The sequence below is a fragment of the Arachis hypogaea genome, chromosome 6 (genome assembly GCF_003086295.3).
Source record: "Arachis hypogaea cultivar Tifrunner chromosome 6, arahy.Tifrunner.gnm2.J5K5, whole genome shotgun sequence".
Classification (NCBI taxonomy): Eukaryota; Viridiplantae; Streptophyta; class Magnoliopsida; order Fabales; family Fabaceae; genus Arachis; species Arachis hypogaea.
The window spans coordinates 118,668,584-118,689,119 of NC_092041.1; the positions used below are offsets into that span (position 1 = coordinate 118,668,584).

The 20,536-nt window shown below is 30.0% G+C and overlaps 1 protein-coding gene across 1 annotated transcript; it reads left to right on the plus strand.

Moving 5' to 3' along the window:
- Nucleotides 1–13,874: 13,874 nt before the first annotated feature.
- LOC112756287 (uncharacterized) lies at nucleotides 13,875–20,027 on the plus strand. Its single transcript, XM_072198507.1, has 5 exons — nucleotides 13,875–14,182; nucleotides 14,867–14,974; nucleotides 15,447–17,610; nucleotides 18,033–18,552; nucleotides 18,706–20,027. The coding sequence occupies exons 3-5, from the start codon at nucleotides 17,036–17,038 to the stop codon at nucleotides 19,747–19,749; spliced, it is 2,139 nt and encodes a 712-aa protein (XP_072054608.1). The 5' UTR covers nucleotides 13,875–14,182; nucleotides 14,867–14,974; nucleotides 15,447–17,035; the 3' UTR covers nucleotides 19,750–20,027.
- The last annotated feature ends 509 nt before the right edge of the window (nucleotides 20,028–20,536 follow it).

Genomic DNA, 20,536 nt, shown 5'->3' on the forward strand with positions numbered 1-20,536 from the left:
ATTTCTTTGTACCAGGTAACACCAAGTGGTGGCTAGGGGTTTATTCTCCCAATTATTATTATTATTATTATTATTATTATTATTATTATTATTATAGTAAAATATGATTTTTGTCCTAATTTTTGGTAAGTCTTATTTGTGTTTATAATGTTTAAATCTTTTTATTTGTATTTCTAACTTTTATAAAAATAATTTAATATTATCATGCTGTCAACTATATTAACAGATCAAATTTTATTTTTTAATTATTTTTATTTGAATGTATTCATTCTCAATTAGGTCATTTTATTTAGATATATTTGATTTTAATATCGTACTAATTATTTGTGTTTATGTTCAATTATATGTTTCTAAAAAAAGTGAATTATGTATATTTTTTTAAGATTAGTTTCAACTTTTGATGAGCTATTATTCGAAATAGATCATCAGTTCTGTTCTAGACATTTGTATTCTAATTTCAAAAAGATATTTTCAGAATTTCAACTAAAGTTCATGATGTTGAATTGATGACAGAATAATATTGAACTACTTTTATAAATTTTAGAGATACAAATAGGACGATTTAAACAATAGGAATATAAATAAAACTTATCCTAAAGGTTGGAGACAAAAATGATACTCTTTATTCTTATTATTTTTTAGATAATAATAAATTATTATCTATAATATTTTATTTTAACAACAAACAATAAAAAAATATTTAATAGATAATTGGTATATACTTAGCAAAATAATATATTGAACATTATTTTGTACGGATTAAAAAAACTTTTTTAAATAATTAAGCCAAAATCATAACAATAACAATAATGTTCAGAATGTTATTTGTGAATATGTACTTAATTATCTATTTTAAATGTTATTTGTATAAAATATAATATGAAAAAGTAGAGAGTATTAATATATTATTTGTTAATTTATTGTTAACAATAATTAATATTAAAGATATTTTTATTAAAAGATACATGTATAAAAAGACATATTTAAAATATATTTACAAAGACATTTTTATTAGATACATTTATAAAAATATTTTTATTAAATATAATTATAAATAAAAATGGACAGAAATTTATAGAATTTTTGTTGGTTTCGTAGCCAAATTAAATATAATATATATGTAACAAAAATTCATTGGAGACAAACATATAAAATTGACGGCAGAATAAAATCTCTTCTTCAACTATCTTTCTCTCCAGGTTCAATATCACACTATCTACTTCTTTAAGCTGAACTGGTAGCAGTGTTATTCTAACTTCTTTTTTTTTGTTGCATCGTATTTTTTTATTGTTTATTCTTGTTTTTCGTGGAGGTTTGTCTGCGGCTACTTTGAATTTGACCGAGTCAACAGAGCAGCAATCCCAAAGATAGTAGCTTATTTCAGTTATTTGTATGCAAAATTAATGGTTGTTCTTTAATAAATCAAGGACCAATTTTTTTATTTTTTTTTAAACAAAAGAGTTGAACACGGTAAACTAAAAAGAGAACCGAAAACACCAAATTAACAACTAAAAATATAATCAAATTAAAAATCTCAATTCGTAGTTATTTTTGATATTGCTATTAATAATCATAAAGGTGTGGTGATAAGAACAAGCAACGTGGATGTCCATTCCCATGTAAAATTTATATTTTCAAAAGAGAATGAAGATTAAATGCATGTTGAAAATAAAGACCCCATACATGTATAAATAGGGGGTGTTGTACGAGTCTTGAGATACAGCAATAAAAAATTCTCTTCCTCTCTTTATACTTTCTCCTCCCCTTAATAAGCTTCTAATATATAAAAGTAGTAAATATATAAGTTTCTATTATATTGTGATAAATAATAAGAAATCTATTCCCTCTTTATGTTACAATCAAATACTCTTCTCCTTATATTTCTATTACAATTCTTTCTCTTCTTTTATTTTATAAGTATTTTAAATTCTATTTTCTATTACTCTTTACATATAATATTAATAGCAATATTAACCATCTTTATTATATTGAGATAGTATCAAATGCAAATCTCTCTCTCTTTATTTTTAATACTTTTTCTTATCTTTGTATATATATACACAATACAACATATAATATTATTATATATATATAAAAATTATTGAGCTAATTATATTAATAATAGAGTCTTCTATTTATACATCTTTATTTTATATATCCTTTATTTTACAACACGTTATCAGCACGAGACTCTGATCAAATTTTTAGGAAGACTCAGGTAATATTTTCATTATGTCAAAGCTCTCTCATCTTGAATTCAATGCTCTTGATATATCTGGAAACAATTATTTATCATGGATATTAGATGCTGAAATCCATCTTGATTCAATGGATCTTGGAGATACCATTAAGGCTGAAAATAATGCATCCCAGAAGGATAAAGCCAAAGCCATGATTTTTCTTCGTCGTCATCTTGACGAGGGATTGAAAAATGAATATCTTACATTAAAAGATCCTGCAGATCTTTGGAAAGACCTTGAAGAAAGGTATAATCATCAGAAAACGGTGATACTTCCTCAGGCCCGATATGAATGGACGCATTTGCGTTTACAAGATTTTAAATCTATAAATGAATATAATTCTGCAATGTTTCGAATCACCTCACGAATGAAATTGTGTGGGGAAAAAATAACTGATCATGATATGTTGGAGAAAACTTTCTCAACCTTCCATGCCTCGAATGTGCTCTTGCAGCAGCAGTATCGAGAGAAAGGGTTTAAAAAATATTCTGAGTTAATTTCTTGCCTTCTTGTTGCCGAACGCAACAATGAGTTGTTATTGAAAAATCATGAAGCGCGCCCAGCTGGCGCCGCCCCATTTCCTGAAGTAAATGCGGCAAATCATTACCCCAGAAGAGGTAAATGGCAAGCTTTTAATAACAAGAAAAATTATGGAAGGAAAAAGAATTATATTCAAAAGAGAGGATCTCACCAGAAGTGGGATAAAGAAAGGAATATCGGGCAGAATAAATCAACCGAGGAGAAGTGTTTCCGCTGTGGTGGAAAGGGCCATTGGTCACGTACCTGTCGTACCCCAAGGCACCTAGTCGATCTTTACCAGGCATCTTTGAAAAAGAACGACAAAGGAAAGGAAACAAATTTTGTTTCAAATGATGCTGAGAACTCCACCACTCATTATGATGTATCTGATTTCTTTGAGGACCCTGAAGGAAATATTGGTCATTTGATCAATGATGGAATAGTTTAATATGTGGGATTGTGAAGTATATATGTAAATAAATAATGTAAAGAACTTATTGTTAAGTTTTATGTAATGTACATAAATAATGAAATATTAATATGAATTTTGAAATTATTAAATGTGTCAAATTTTAAAATAAAATTTCAGTATATGACATTATCTTATGTACAGTGTTTTTTTAGAAAAATAATTCTGATCAAGTATTCAATTTAACTGTGCATATTACTCATTTTATTATTTGTTTTTGAAGAATGGCAAGGATATGTAATGAAGATGTATGCCTTGCGGATAGTGCAAGTTCGCACACTATTCTCAAAAGTAATATATATTTTACCCATCTTGTGCCAAAAGAGGAATATGTTAATACTATTATTGGCTCAGGCAATGTGATAGAAGGCTCCGGAAGAGCTGTAATTTTGTTTCCTGGAGAAACAAAATTTATAATAAATAATGCACTATTATCTACCAAGTCTCTGAGGAACTTATTGAGTTTCAAAGATATTCGCCGAAATGGATATCATGTTGAGACGATGAATGAGGGAAATCATGAGTATTTATGTATCACAACTCATGATTCAAATAAGAAAGTTATATTAGAAAAATTACCCTCTCTTTCATCTGGGTTGTATTATACCAAGATTAGTGCAATTGAATTACATGCCACTGTAAACCAGAAGTTTACTAGCCCAAATGAATTCATAACTTGGCACGACCGTTTGGGCCATCCGGGAACAACCATGATGAGGAGAATTATTGAAAATTCTCATGGACATTCACTAAAGAACCAGAAGATTCTTAAAACTAGTGAATTTTGTTGTGCTACATGTTCTCAGGGAAAGTTAATTTTAAGGCCATCACCAGTAAAGATTGGATTTGAGTCCCCTGAATTCCTAGAAAGGATTCAAGGTGATATATGTGGACATATTCATCCACCATGTGGATCTTTTAGATATTTTATGGTCCTCATAAACGCATCTTCGAGATGGTCACATGTGTGCTTATTATCTTCTCGCAACCTGGCGTTTGCGAGATTACTGGCTCAAATTATTCGATTAAAAGCACAATTTCCAGAAAATCCAATTAAAGCAATTCGTCTTGATAATGCTGGTGAATTTACTTCCCAAGCTTTTGATACTTATTGTATGGCTAATGGAATAAGTGTTGAACATCCAGTAGCTTATGTTCACACACAAAATGGGTTAGCAGAATCACTTATTAAGCGCCTCCAATTAATTGCTAGACCCTTGCTTATGAGAACAAATCTCCCAACCTCGGTTTGGGGCATGCTATTTTACATGCCGCAGCACTTATTCGTTTGAGGCCAACGAGTTATCATCAATTCTCTCCTATACAATTAGCTTTTGGCCAGCAGCCAAATGTTTCTCATTTAAGAATATTTGGGTGTGCAATATATGTTCCCATTGCACCACCTAATCGCACCAAAATGGGACCCCAAAGAAAATTGGGGATATATGTTGGATATGATTCTCCCTCTATAGTGAGGTATCTTGAGATACAAACTGGTGATGTGTTTAAAGCCCGGTTTGCGGATTGTCATTTTGATGAATCAAAATTTCCAACATTAGGGGGAGAGAATAAGCTTCCTGAAAAGGAACTTAATTGGAATGCATCATCGTTGATGCATTTAGATCCTCGATCAGGGCAATGTGAACTAGAAGTTCAAAAGATTATACATTTGCAAAGAATAGCAAATGAATTGCCTGATGCATTTTCCGATACAAAGAGGATAACCAAATCTTACATACCAGCGGAAAATGCCTCAATTCGAATTGATGTCCCAGTAGGACAAGTAGCCACTGAAGCAAATTCACGCCAGAAGCGTGGCAGGGCGGAAAATGCCCCAATTCGAATTGATGTCCCAGTAGGACAAATAGCCACGGAAGCAAATACACGCCAGAAGCGTGGCAGGCCTGTTGGTTCCAAAGATAAAAATCCTCGAAAGAGAAAAGAGGTAAATACGATTCCTGTTGAAAAAGACATAGTAAAGACACCGGCAGTTGTCCAGAATTCTGATATAACGCCAGAAGACGTTCAGGTACCTGAAAATTGTGAAAATGACGAGATCTCGATAAATTATGTCTTTACAGGAGAAAAATGGAACCGAAATAAGACAATTGTCAATGAAATATTTGCATATAATGTGCCATCAGATATCATGCATGAAAGTAAGGATCTTGAGCCAAGATCAGTCGAAGAATGTCGACAAAGAAATGATTGGCCAAAATGGGAAGCAGCCATGAAGGCTGAATTAGACTCACTTGCAAAACGTGAAGTCTTTGGACCTGTAGTCCGTACACCTGAAGATGTAAAACCTGTTGGATATAAGTGGGTATTTGTGAGAAAACGAAATGAGAAAAATGAAGTTGTGCGCTATAAAGCCCGACTTGTGGCACAAGGTTTTTCACAAAGGCTCGGTATAGATTATGAAGAAATGTATTCCCCTGTAGTGGATGCGATAACTTTGCGTTATTTGGTCAGTTTATCTGTATATCATAAACTGCATATGCATTTAATGGATGTGGTAACAGCCTATTTATACGGCTCATTAGATCGGGATATCTATATGAAAGTCCCTGAAGGATTAAAGATATCTAAACCATCCAATGAATATTCACAAGGGCTATACTCAGTCAAATTACAAAGATCTTTATATGGTCTAAAGCAATCTGGACGAATGTGGTATAATCGTCTTACTGAGTATCTGGCCAAAAACGGTTTCAAGAATGATGATATCTACCCATGTGTTTTCATAAAGAAAACTACATCTGGGTTCATTATAATTGCTGTGTACGTTGATGATTTAAATATCATTGGGACTCCTGAAGAGATTCCAACAATTATAAAAACTCTAAAAGAAGAGTTTGAGATGAAAGATCTTGGAAAGACTAAATTTTGTCTCGGCCTGCAGATCGAGCATATAAAAGACGGGATCTTTATTCATCAAACAACATACACAGAAAAGATCTTGAAGAGATTTTATATGGATAAGTCACATCCATTAAGTACCCCAATGATCGTAAGATCTTTGGATGTGAAAAAGGATCAATTCCGTCCTAAAGAAGAAAATGAAGATATCCTTGGTCCTGAAGTGCCATATCTTAGTGCCATTGGAGCACTAATGTATCTTGCTAATAATACGCGACCTGACATATCATTCGCGGTGAATTTACTAGCAAGGTATAGTTCCTCTCCAACCAGAAGACATTGGAGTGGAATCAAACAAATTTTTCGATATCTTCATGGAACGGTTGATATGGGATTGTTTTACCCCTATGGATCCAAGTCACAACTAGTTGGCTATGCAGATGCTGGCTACTTGTCTGATCCATATAAAGGGAGATCTCAAACAGGATATTTGTTTACATATGGTGGTACAGCTATATCTTGGAGGTCCACGAAACAGACAATTGCTGCAACATCCTCTAATCATGCTGAAATACTGGCGATTCATGAAGCTAGTCGCGAGTGTTTTTGGCTAAGGAGTCTGATTCAATATATTATGTCATCATGTGGACTGATTGATCATAAGATAGCTCCAACTGTCCTGTTTGAAGATAATACAGCATGCATTGCTCAACTTAAAGGCGGATACATTAAAGGCGATAGAACAAAGCACATTTCTCCCAAATTCTTCTTCACTCATGATCTTCAAAATCAAGGGACAATTGATGTCCAACAGATCCGTTCAAGTGACAATCTGGCAGATTTATTCACAAAGTCACTCCCAAAATCCTCCTTTGAAAGATTGGTACATGAGATTGGGATGCGCCGATTTCAAAATATTAAATAATGTCAGCAAGAGGGGGAGACTGTACTCTTTTTTCCTTGGTCAGGTTTTTTTCCCATTGGGTTTTTCTTGACAAGGTTTTTAATGAGGCAGTCCCCATCACAAAGGATATTGTACTCTTTTTCCTTCACTAAGGTTTTTCCCACAGGGTTTTCCTTTAGTAAGGTTTTAATGAGGCAATAATCCTAAATGGGCATCCAAGGGGGAGTGTTGTGATAAGAACAAGCAACGTGGATGCCCATTCCCATGTAAAACTTATATTTTCAAAAGAGAATGAAGATTAAATGCATGTTGAAAATAAAGACCCCATGCATGTATAAATAGGGGGTGTTGTACGAGTCTTGAGATACAGCAATAAAAAATCCTCTTCCTCTCTTTATACTTTCTCCTCCCCTTAATACGCTTCTAATATATAAAAGTAGTAAATATATAAGTTTCTATTATATTGTGATAAATAATAAGAAATCTATTCCCTCTTTATGTTACAATCAAATACTCTTCTCCTTATATTTCTATTACAATTCTTTCTCTTCTTTTATTTTCTAAGTATTTTAAATTCTATTTTCTATTACTCTTTTACATATAATATTAATAGCAATATTAACCATCTTTATTATATTGAGATAGTATCAAATGCAAATCTCTCTCTCTTTATTTTTAATACTTTTTCTTATCTTTGTATATATATACACAATACAACATATAATATTATTATATATATATAAAAATTATTGAGCTAATTATATTAATAATAGAGTCTTCTATTTATACATCTTTATTTTATATATCCTTTATTTTACAACAAAAGGTTAATATTCAATAGTCAATACTATTCTACTCTTGTTTTTCTCTACATCCGAATTTTTGTTTTTGAAAATCCTAACATTGTTTTTTAGTCTAATATTTTAGATGACACCAAAAAATCTAACTTTCTTTTAAGATATTTTTCTCCAATTTTTAAAATATTGCTAAATTGTATCTAAAAGAGATTATAGTCTACTAGAAGCAGTTAACCAGATACATTAATACATTGTATCTATCAAGTAAATTTAGAAATCATAAAAAAAAATAAAAAATAAAAAATATTCTCAAATTATTTTTACATAATACACAAATATTATCATTTTGATCAACAACATTTAATTTACACAATATTTTTTTAATATTAACCTTGTTAACTTAGACAAATCAAATAAATAATTCAACTCTTAAAATAAAATCTCTTCAAATAATACTAGTAAAATTATAATTTGTTATATTCTTTAAAAGTATTTCAGCTTACATTACACACAAAAAATTAGAAGGATAAACATTTATTTTATCAAACAGTTTGATCTTTTTTTTAGTTATTAATTTGATTGATTGTAAAATTTCATCAAATTAAATAACTAGTTCCAACTCTTCCTCCTCCGGCTATTAAAATTTTCATATCTGTAAAAAAAAGATTTTTTTTGGATGTACCCATTGATTCATACATAGAAATTTAAAGAGAGAGAGCCTATAATAGTGGCGGAGCTTAGTTCAGACAACGGGTGGTCATGGGTCCCCAAACTTTTATTAAAAAAATTAGTAATATTTTTTAAAAAATAAAAAATAGTTCAGCTCAAATATTTTATTATGACTTAAAATACAAAAGTTTAATCTTCATTTTTTATTTTTATTACACAATAATTTTTAGTTTTAAACATTCAAAACAATATTGGAATTAGACTGAATTGAGTGTATTCGTATTTCGCAGCTCTCTATTCAATAAACAACACTCCCTTTACCTTTGAGTTCAAATATAAAAAAGTTAGGTATTTTTATTTATGTAATTTAATATTATTTTATATTTTACCGTTTATTTAATTTAATTTTTTATATGATAAAAAATATTAGAATATTCAATAAGTATTGATATTATTGTATGTGTATAAATTGATAAAAAAATTTAATAAATATTATAAATTTTAATATTTGTCCTTCTAATTTCTTTTTTACATATTTTACTGGATATATATTCAAATTTTTATATAAAATAGTCATAAAAAATCAAAGAGTTGTTGATGCATTTTTTAAGAAGAATGCTAATATTCAATAAGGAAAACACACAATATCAACACTTGTAGATAGTTCTTCTACTTTAATGAATTACGAAGAAAGTAAGATACAACCTTCAAAAGTTTAAAGAGTTACATCTGATGAGTTTGACCTTAATTCTTTAGAACGATACCCTGAAAAATGGCTTTAAATTTGGCAATATTACCCAAATCAGAGAGATGAGGTTAAACGAGCTTATCTTAAATGAGATTCATATCAAAAGTATCTTGACAATAATCTTTTATCTAGCCCTCCAAAATTTCGTTTCAAATTCCGCCACTGCCTAGTATCAATTAACCTTAGTCTTTTATTCCTTTTCATTTTTCGTCTTGATTATTGACCCTAGTTAATTTAAATCTATTATTCCCTTATCGTAATTGTTTGTCCTTTTTCTTCTATCATTTCGCCGTTCATTATTGCTGCAATAGTATTTGTGGGTGTTTTTTTTTTGGGAATATTTTGATTCAACTCCTAAAGTCCATTATGACAATCTTTTAAAACCTTTAAGATTGTATGTTATTAAGGTAAAAGAAAATGTAAATGCTTTTTTTAATGTGCTATTTTAAAACTATTATGTACATTTTGGTTATGTATTTTTTTTATAATATTTTTTAATTTGATAAATCAAAAATTAATTTATTATAAATTTTTAAATTTTATTCAAATGTCTATAATTGACTAATAAATTATTACATATACATAATAAATTAAAATTCGAATTTTCGCTACATACTAAAACAGACGAATGAACTAACAATTCTAATAAGCTAAATTGATTACATTTTGATTATGTATGACCTTTCTTATTAGGTGCATATCAATGATGGGGCACTTAATCAGTTAATCACTTAATCCATTGGGAGAAAGTGAGAAACTATGTATAACAATTATTTCTTATAATTATTTTTAATATATATATAATATTTTTTCAAATCTATCCACAGTAGTTAGTTGACTATCTTCTAGCCTTATTTTTATTGGATGAGGAATTCACGAGCCACTTTTCGACAATATTATTTTTTTTAGGAAAATACTACATGTACAACACTAATCAATTTTTAATCAGTCTTTATTAATATTTAATTATTTTTTTATTAAAATATATCTCTATTTTTAGGGTACATATCTATAAATATTTTTAATTTAAATAATAAAAATATAAATCAATCTAACTTCTCTCCAACTTCATAATTAACTATTACGACTTTGCCTTTTTTTATCCAACCTCCCATAACAAACCTGATTTGTTGTTTCTTTTTTATCGTAACTTTCACATTGTAAAGCACTCTCACAATCAAACATGATTTGTTATTAGTTGCATTAGTGAATTTCAAAAACAGGAGCCTCCCAGCCGAAGCCTCTCTCATTTTCATCGGTGAAGGTAGCTAAAACACCCTTTAATCTTTATTGGTGAAAGGTATAATCACTTTTTATATCTGCGCTTAATTAATGTTATGAAATATCATATTCATCATTTTTAATTATATTTAAAAATAAACAAAAAAAATTCATTCTTATTTAATTAGAACAAGTTTGATTTTATTTGATTTTATTAATAGAATTGTTACGAATAAAGTATTTTTATTTAATTAGTTTGAGTAAAGAAACAAATAAAAAATCTAGAGTTTACGAGAGAAAATATAGCTGATATAGTCATAATAACTATGTTTTTATTTTTCAATTATAACACATCTAATAGTATGATATTATATACAAAATATTTTAAAAACACATATAAAATCGTAAAAATCTAGTTTTTAAATATACACGTTTTCCAAATTGTAAATTTCTAGTTTTTAAATAAAAACGCACATAAACTATTTTGTACTTAATTAGTTTGAGTAAAGAAGCAAATAAAAAATCTAGAGTTTACGAGAGAAGATGTAGCTGGTATAATCATAATAATTGTGTTTTTATTTTTCAATTATAACACATCTAATAGTATGATATTATATACAAAATATTTTTAAAACATATCCATAATTGTTATAATATATTTTTAAAACACATCCATGATATATTTTTAAAACACATCCATAATCGTTATAATATATTTTTAAAGTTGAATTTTAAATTTTGATTCATTTGAATTTTAGTTGTGTACTTAAATTATAATATATTTTTATATTAAATGTATTAATTTTGAAACGAAAATTTAAGATTTAAATTTTAAATTTTAGTTTGATTTAATTTGAATTTTAAATATGAATTTAATTTTTAAAGATACTAAATTTATTTATATTTTTTAGATGTGTTTGTTTTATTTTTTTGAATTATTGTAAAAAAAGGCTGAATATTGTACCAATTTTAAAAGATACTTAGTTGAGTTGTTTTTTTTAATTATTATTATTATTATTGTTGATATTATTGCTTTAGACTGATATTATTGTTGTTGTTGTGGTGGTCACAATATTTTCCACAATCTGACGGGGCTATGTTTTTATTATTTATTACTATTTTCTGTATTTTCCACAAGCTATATATCTAAGGCTAGCAAGAGTAGAGTTCCCTTTCGAATATGCAACAACATTCAATTACGTACAGAATTACTTGGTCAACATTTCAAATATTATTATTCCTATTACATATTTATAGTAGTAATTGATTGACAATGACAATTCTTAAAACGCGTTTCTAGCACAAATAATCCAAACCTTATAATTAGAAGAGAGACAAGATAATAGACTTGTAAATTAATATAACAATATTGCATTTTAATTATTGTTCAAATAAATTTAAGATGATATTTAAAAAAAATAAACTACTATTTATTTAATTTTCCGTGTATATAAAAACAACTAAACCTTAATTCGAAGTGTATGAACATTTTATTTTATTTTTAAATTAGTCTTAAACCTTGACTGTGATGAATCCTTGATTTTCTCAAATTAAATTCGTATATTATTTTTCAGACGAAAAATAAATATCTCTCTTTAATATTTGAATTGATATGGAAATTGACGAAAACATCGCGTGAAATTGTACCATCAGAAAACTACACTGGAGGAAGAAACAAAAACCAACTTCTGGCTTAGAATATCACCCAATGAATTGAGTTAAAATGACATCAAAATGTTGAGACATTATAATCAAAACTATATGACAAATAATTAATGTGACATATTATGTTAACAAGCTAAGGTAGTCAATATATATTATATACACAAGACCTTAGCATCAAAATTTTAATTTCATTTTGTACGTTTTCTCTTGTTGGTTAGTGGTTCAATATAAAAAATGTGGATAATCACATTTAATTCACCAATCATATTTATATAATCTATTATCATATATATTGAGGGTCATGTTTTCTCATTGAGTCAACAAAGACCGGCCAGGAGATAAAATTTGTCGTTATGAATTGCAGAATAGAAAGTTCTAACACACCAAACATACAACGTAATTTTCCTTCATTTATTCTATTCGCCATAAGGGTGCCAAAGTCTTCTTTAATTTTTTATTTTATTTTCCAATTAATTCTCGAGAAAGGGAGAAGTTGACTTTATAATAGTTGGTCTGTTGGTGGTTGTTTGTCAAAAAAAGTGAACAAATAAGAAACTTCTCAATGTTTTTATTATTTATTATTATTAAAACCTTCTTAATTATACATGCATAATCCATCATTTATTTAATTCATAAAACTATAAGACACAAATAATGGTTGAATAATGTTGTTAAAAAATTATGCTGATTTTATCAAAATTAAACATATTATTTAGATGATTTCTAATATTCTTTTTGCGATTCGGAGTTTAAAAATCAAATAATTAACTTTGGTGTGTTAATTTGACTCTAATTTATGTTGGAACTTGTTTTAAAATTTAATGATGCATGTAGATTAGAATTCTTTTTTATTTTTACATAAAATATACCATTCATAATTTTCAACAATATATATGTAAGTCATTATGATTATCTAGTCAAAAAAGAAATTAATTAAGATTACTAATTTAATTTTATACAAACAATAAATTATATATTGTTATATTAGTAAAAATAACTAATTTTTAAATTTATTACTTAAAAAATTATTTAAATACATAAATTTTATTGAATGACTGTATAAATTTTTTTACGTTGATATATCAAAATTAAATTTTAGAATTAATAGTAATAAAGGGTTAATATATATCACATAGATAAAACAATTTAAAATAAAAAACTTTAAAAAGTTACGTTGTTTTTTTTTTTTTTTGTCATTATACTATTCACACACCGAACTCAGTCATACTATGAGATTCTTAGACCTCATTCCAATCTTAGTTGAAATTTTAATATCTTAATAAAATTTGATAAAATTAAAGAACTATAAATTCTCCATTTGTGCAAACCTCACCTGCAAAAAGTTAAGTTGTTTACAACAAGTGATAATTAAGTTCAATTCCATATCACCATTTAAAAAAAATAAGTACAATATAATTTATTTTGAATAATAGTTAGAAAAATACTAAAAAATCATCAAAATTTATTAATTTTAATGATCAATTAGTTATCAATTTTAAAAATATATAATAAAATATATTATTAGATTATTAAACTAAAAAATAAACTAATAATTAAATAATAATAAAAAATAATAAATTTTGATAACTCTAATATTTTTCTGATAGTTATTCAAAAGTTTTAGACATTACGTCCAAATAATTATTCGAGTCTTTATAAAATATTAATGCAAATCTGGATTCCACTGAAGAATAATCAAATTCAGTTTAATAATTAAAAAACTCCTATTATTTTATTTTTATTTATAGGCTTATATATATAGGCCCTCGACCTAGCTAAAGCCAAATGCCTCAATTATTATTTTGGTAGGGTGACACAACTAAATAACAAATTAAATAGCATACGGTTCATAACAGACATTTTATTAAAGAAGCAACCCCATTGAAGAGAGCAAGGACATTGTCTTAGCACACATCATCTTCTCTTCTTAAATTCTTTGGTTGCTAAGAAAAAGTACTTCATTCAACCACTTTCTCCTTCTTCTTGCTCTAACTCTTTAACTAAACCGTGGTGATGATTGCTGTTGATGAGTTAGTTCATAATAAAGGTGCTAAAGTTTTGGAGAATCCAAATCCTTGTAAAGATCTTAAGGTACATACCTTCAATTCATTATTCAAATCTCTATCTTTGGTTATGAATTATTGAACTTTCATGAATCTCACTAACGACCAAGAAACTTTGGGTTTTCAGAGATGGGTATATAGGATTTGTCATACTTGTCAAATTTAGGACCAACCATTTTCTATGGATATCTGAAAATTCATAGAAATTTTTTGTAGGAAAATATAATTCCAAATTTAAGAATGAATAGCTAAAAGAGCCATAGTTTAATTTCTTTCTCATTTTCAAACCTAAGATATTTTGACTTATTCATGTTATTTATACACAAAAAAATAATTAGTAAATTAGTTATTTGTATAAAACATATATTAAAACATAAAATATACATTAAATAATATATATCACTTTGGGTTTTTTTTGTTGGGTTAATTTCAATTTAAGATTTTTGGTTTAGAATTCATAAAAATGTGTCATCGATTTGCAAATATGAGATTGACTATATTGACAATTTTTTCATCAATTACTAACACATTTAAGAAAATTCAAGAGATCAATTTGCAAATGTTTAAAATTCGGGAACCAGAATACAAATAGAATAAATTTTAGGGGGTAAAATGCAATTAACCCAATTATAATAATTGTATCCTCATCATATACTCTAGTAATAAATATGTTTTTGCAATAACTAACTACATATTTCACTGCTTAATTTAGGCTATGACATCACATAGGATACTTTCAAGATGTGAAAAAATTCGAAATGCATTTGAGTTATACTTGACTCAAATTCAAAGTGCTGTTCCATTGTCCTTGGCTGCTGAGGTTAGTATGTAACACACAGAATTGTTCTGTGATCTCTTTCATACATATCCATCCTTGGCATAAGTTTTCAAACATCTGAGTATGTATTCCACATATTGTTTGTATTTTTATGTTCTAAATTTTTAGAGTGTTAGAGATATGAAAAGATTAATTACAAGAATATTCTAAAGTGACTGGGTGAGGACAAGATGTTATATAAATAGGATGATCAAATTATAAATGTTTTAATGTACTTTAAGTTACTTGTAGCTTAAGGAAGTTCCTTTCCTTTTGAAGAAAGAACTTTTCGCTTAGAATTTAGATTTTATAAAGTTATTCAATCACATTTAAATATAAAAAGTTGTTATTTTTGTTGACGTAATGATACATAATTAAGTACATATGCAAAACTACTTTATAGTTAACAACGTGTTGTTATTATGAGTTAGGTATTTGTTTAACTTATTAACTAACACAACGATTTCGCCTACAGATATCTGAAATACTCCATGATCTTAAGGATACAGAATTTTCCCTAGGAATTGAAGAAGTTGAAGCTAGGAAAGCAATTCTAGCATTGTATGAGAAGGACTTAAATGATTCAGCTTCTTCTATGGAGAATGCAGAACTTGAAGCCATTCAAATTGCAACTTCAAGGTTGAAAATAAACTCTACATTCTCTCTCATAGTAGAGAAAGCATCACTTAGGAAGCAACTTGATCAAGTTATTAATAATGACACAAACCAAAAGGAGAAGCAACTTCTACAATACCTTTTGTATTTATTGATGAGATATGGCAAATTCATTCATCAAATTGGAAGCAACTCTTTGGATCATGACTTAGTTGTGGATAAAGAACATAGTCATCAAGTTATGGAATCAATTGACAATGTAGTTAGAGACTTTGAAGTACTTAGTACTTGAGGTTATATAGGTCAACTTTTGTTCAAAACTTATCTAACATTAGTTAGGAATAAAAAGTACCCTCAAGGTTAAAAATTTTATGAAAGTGTCTTTAGGACACTTGTTAACAAAATACTATTAATTTTTATTTGATTAGATTAAGATTATTTTAAATTTTTTTCTAATTATATTTCTCTAGGCTACTAAGTTATTGACAATGTGTGTTAATCATTTAATAGCCATATGATGTAACAAACTAAATGTATAACAACTTAAGGTTTGACCCATTTTCACATCTAGGAGGATTTTTATTAACATCATGCTTCTTGTATTGTTATCTATAGTCTATTGGAGATTAGAATTTATAACTTCTAAAAAGTTTTAATGTTATCTTCGGTCTTTCATCTTACAAAATATTCAACAAAAACCAGTATGCATAGTTTATAATTTAGTGGTTAAATTTGAGTTTGAAGTAGTGTATTTCATTTGTGTCCTTCTCCCTTAACTATCTTTAGTTAAAAAGAAATCACCACAAAGAAATTAGAGTGAGAGAAAATAGAATAAAAGACTATTTTGGCTTTCCAAAAATTTAATTTACAACAAAATACATTTTCAACAAAAGAAATAACATTTTAACCTTTGAAGTTGATCTTTATTGAAACAAAATGCACCAAATATAAAGAAGCATGTTCTAAAAAAATAGAAATCAAATTTTGACGTAATTTTTTTAAGGATTTTTTCGGCAATTTTTTTTATGGAAATGAAAAATAATAAAAATTAGAAAAATGTTTAGATATCGAAATTTACCTTAAGTTTTTTAAATATATCTTCTAAATAATTATATAAATGTTTTTTCAAAAACTGGATCAACTGTATGAACTAGTTACCATTTATGAAAACGTTTTTTTTTTGGGTCATTAAGAAAAAGTTTCATTCTTGAAGAATTAACTGATACTTTTTCTTTCAAAGGCCTTTTTGGCGTTAGTATTCTATTGGGCGTAGGCCCACCATAGAGAGAACAGAAAAAGCATTGGGCCCAAACACAAAATTATTTTATTTTATATTTTGTTTTTGGTTTTGGTGCATTTCCATTCTTGTCCTTCTTCTTCCCCGAATCTAAAACCCTACATTCCAAAACTCACATCAGAAAGCAAAGTCTGCAATTCATTCGCACAGAAATGAGTTGGAGAACTCTATTCTCCAGACACAAAAAACTCACTCCATTCTTACAATTTTCCCAAAATGCCCCTTTTCGCTCTTCAATATTCCATCCACTACCCTTTCCTCCCTCCACCGCCACCGCCACCTCCAGGAACTTTCACTCCTCCCGAGTCACCGCCCAACTCGGCGCCCAACTCGGTTCCCAGCTCAGAAACTCTCTCGTCCCTTCAGGCTCCATTGCCGACGAAGAAGACGCCGATGGAACCATGAACGAGTTCCTGTCCCGATTCGTGTGGATGATGCGGAAGAAGGTTCGGGAATCGTATCCTGATTCCGACAAGGGAACTGTCGACACCATGCTCCTCGTGATCGTCGAGCGCGTCGTTTCGGAGCTCGAGAAGGGAGGGTTCGATGGCGTCCTTGGGGCGGCGACGGCGACGTTTCGTCCCGGTGACAACGGCGATTTCAGCGAGGATTTGTGGAGGACCGTGTGGGAAGTGAGCAACAATGTGATCGAAGGAATGAATAAGGAGAGGAAGAAGGAGAAGATGAAAGGTTTCTTGCAGTGTGATGAGGTGAAGCAGATGTGCAGGTTAGTTGGTTAAGTTGGTTATTTATTCGGATTCAGATTTGAATTCAGTTATTAGTTTGTTAGTTATTTTTCCTGTTACTGAGGCAGTTATGGTTAGTTATAAGGATCATAATAACTATGGCCTCTCTCAAAATATTGGAGAAATTGTTGCGTCTAAAATTCATTGTTTTTGGATGCAATTCGTATAATCTGTCAGAAGAAAGATTAATTTTATGAAATTGAGTAGGTGTGATTAGTTTCAGGGGATCTTTAAGTATTAGTTACTTTGAGAATGTTATTTAAGACTTTGTATCTATCTACATTTATATATAAACTGCAGATATGAAATGATTGATCATAACTCTTTCTGTATGCTTTTGCGATAAATTTCAATGATTATTAAACTCATCATTTTGCCCTCAAACTGTGTTCTATACAATAAGGTTTGCTGGCGAGGTTGGAATACGAGGGGACTTGCTTAGGGAGCTGAGGTTCAAGTGGGCACGTGAGAAGATGGAGGAGCATGAATTCTACGAGGGTTTGGAGTGCATGAGGAAAGAAGCCGAAGCTGAAGAACATGAAGAGGAGGAACAAGGGGGTACAGAACATGGGGATGCTGGTGTTGGTGTTGCTGAGGAAGGGGGTAAGGTTGTTGGACTTCCCAAGAGGAAGGGGAAGATAAGGTACAAGATTTATGGGCTCGATTTATCTGATCCAAAGTGGGCACGTGTGGCTGATAGGATCCATGAGGCAGGAGAGGTCATGTGGCCAAAGGAGGCAAAGCCAATAACTGGGAAATCCAAGATTGTTACCGAGAATATTCTGAAGTTAAAGGAGGAGGAGGGCAGTGATGAGTTGTTGAGGCTGTTAGCCGAGTGGGTGGAGCTCTTGCAACCCAGTAGGGTTGATTGGAAGAGCCTGCTTGACGGATTGAAACAGCAGAATCCACCCTTGTACTACAAGGTGTGTGTCAGTGGTTTAATATAGTTATCTTATTTTACGAAACCATCATTATAGTACATTTATTTTCTGAAGTGAATTATTTAAGTTATGATGGGATGAGGTGGTACTTATTTTGATGTTGGATTAATTTTTTTTCAAATCGTGTATTTCCAGGTGGCGGAAATTGTATTGACTGAAGATTCTTTCCAAACAACTATATCTGACTACTGTAGGCTTATTGATGCCTATGCTAAAGAGAATCGGTTTGAAGATGTTGAGAGGATGGTAAAGAAGATGAACGAAAAAGGTATGGTACCAGATGCCTCAGCAGCAACCGAATTGCTCCACATGTACTGCAAGGCGGGAAATCTTGAGCGCGCAAAACAAGCATTTGAAATCTTGAAGGCCCAAGGCTTCCAGCCAAACGTAAAAGTCTACACCGCACTGATCATGGCCTATGTAAATTCCAACGATCCTGCAAAGGGTGAATATCTTCTTAGAGAGATGGATACAAAAGATGTTAAACCAACTAAGGAAATATACATGGCACTGCTGCGAGCATTTTCTAAACGCGGTGAAGTTACTGGAGCTGAACGGATTTCTACAATGATGCAGTTTGCAGGATTCCAGCAGACTAAGGAGACATGCACATTACTTGTTGAGGCACATGCAAATGCAGGTAACCCAGATGCGGCTAGAAGGAACTTTGATTACATGAAAAACTTGGGGCATAAGCCTGATGATAGGTGCACTGCTAGCATGATTGTGGCTTATGAGAAGAAAAACTTATTGGACAAAGCATTAGAACTTCTTTTGAAGCTCGAGAAGGATGGGTTTGTGCCTGGGGTTGCAACTTACTCTGTTCTGGTAGATTGGATGAGTAGGTTGCTGCTCGTTGATGAGGCCGAACATCTTTTAGGCAAAATTGCTCAGCAAGGCGAGGCTCCTCCGTTTAAGGTTCAAGTGAGTCTCTGTGATATGTATGCGAGGGCAGGAAATGAGAAAAAGGCCCTTCAAGCTCTTGGTGCTGTCGAAGCTAGGAAGGATGAATTGGAACATGCTGATTTCGAGAGAATAATCCAGAGCCTTCTTGCTGGCGGGTTTGAGCAGGATGCACGAAGAATGTGTGGCATCATGGAGGCGCAGGGTTTCGCTCTATCGGAATCCCTTCGGATGGCCCTTTTGAAACCTAGCCGCAAATTCCCAAAGTTTAGATAGTTTAGGACTGGTTTTGGAGTTATGAGAAGAGCCATTTTTTTCTGACCAACAAATGCAGCCTGTCTTATAAAGGAAGCCATGGTCTTTTGGATTGACCATAGCAATAAAGCATTGAGTTTTTGCTTCGTCAGCTTCTCATTTTTGTATTATGTTTTTGAATTCTCCCCTTGTAACATGTCTGCAAGATGTTCAGATTAGTGATTTACTTCACTCATTTTTCTTATTCTTTTGAACTTGGCCTTTCACTTTTGTACAATATAATTCAATTTTCTATAGCCTATTGATTATGTATACATACGGAATTAAAATTAACTTGTAATAAAACGACATAAGAAGTCATTTAAAAAATAAAAAATGCTTGAAAATGAAGTTATTATGTTTCAATACAAAAAAGCTTAGTATCTTCATATTTGTTTACCTGTCCTATGAGGTTTGCGAAATTCGAATGGTGTGTGTATCTTGTATCTAAGGTAGCGTTTATAATACTTGTTTAAAAAGTGTTTGGACGCAGAGACATGGATACTGTCTGGATACAGAGTTTTTTATAAATTTTGTTTTCCATTTTTTCTTGGATATTTTTTATTATTCCACTGTTACCCTTCTTATTTTTCATATTACGTTGTTCTCATAGAGGTACTTTCTTCTTCCTGCTCTTTCTCTATCTTTTTCTTTTTCAGATATTCTCTCCTTTCTGTAGAAACTTTTATTGGGGTAGATAATTCTTTTTTTTATAGTTTTTACTTTAATACCATTTTAACTTTGTATTATATTATTTAATTTGTAATAA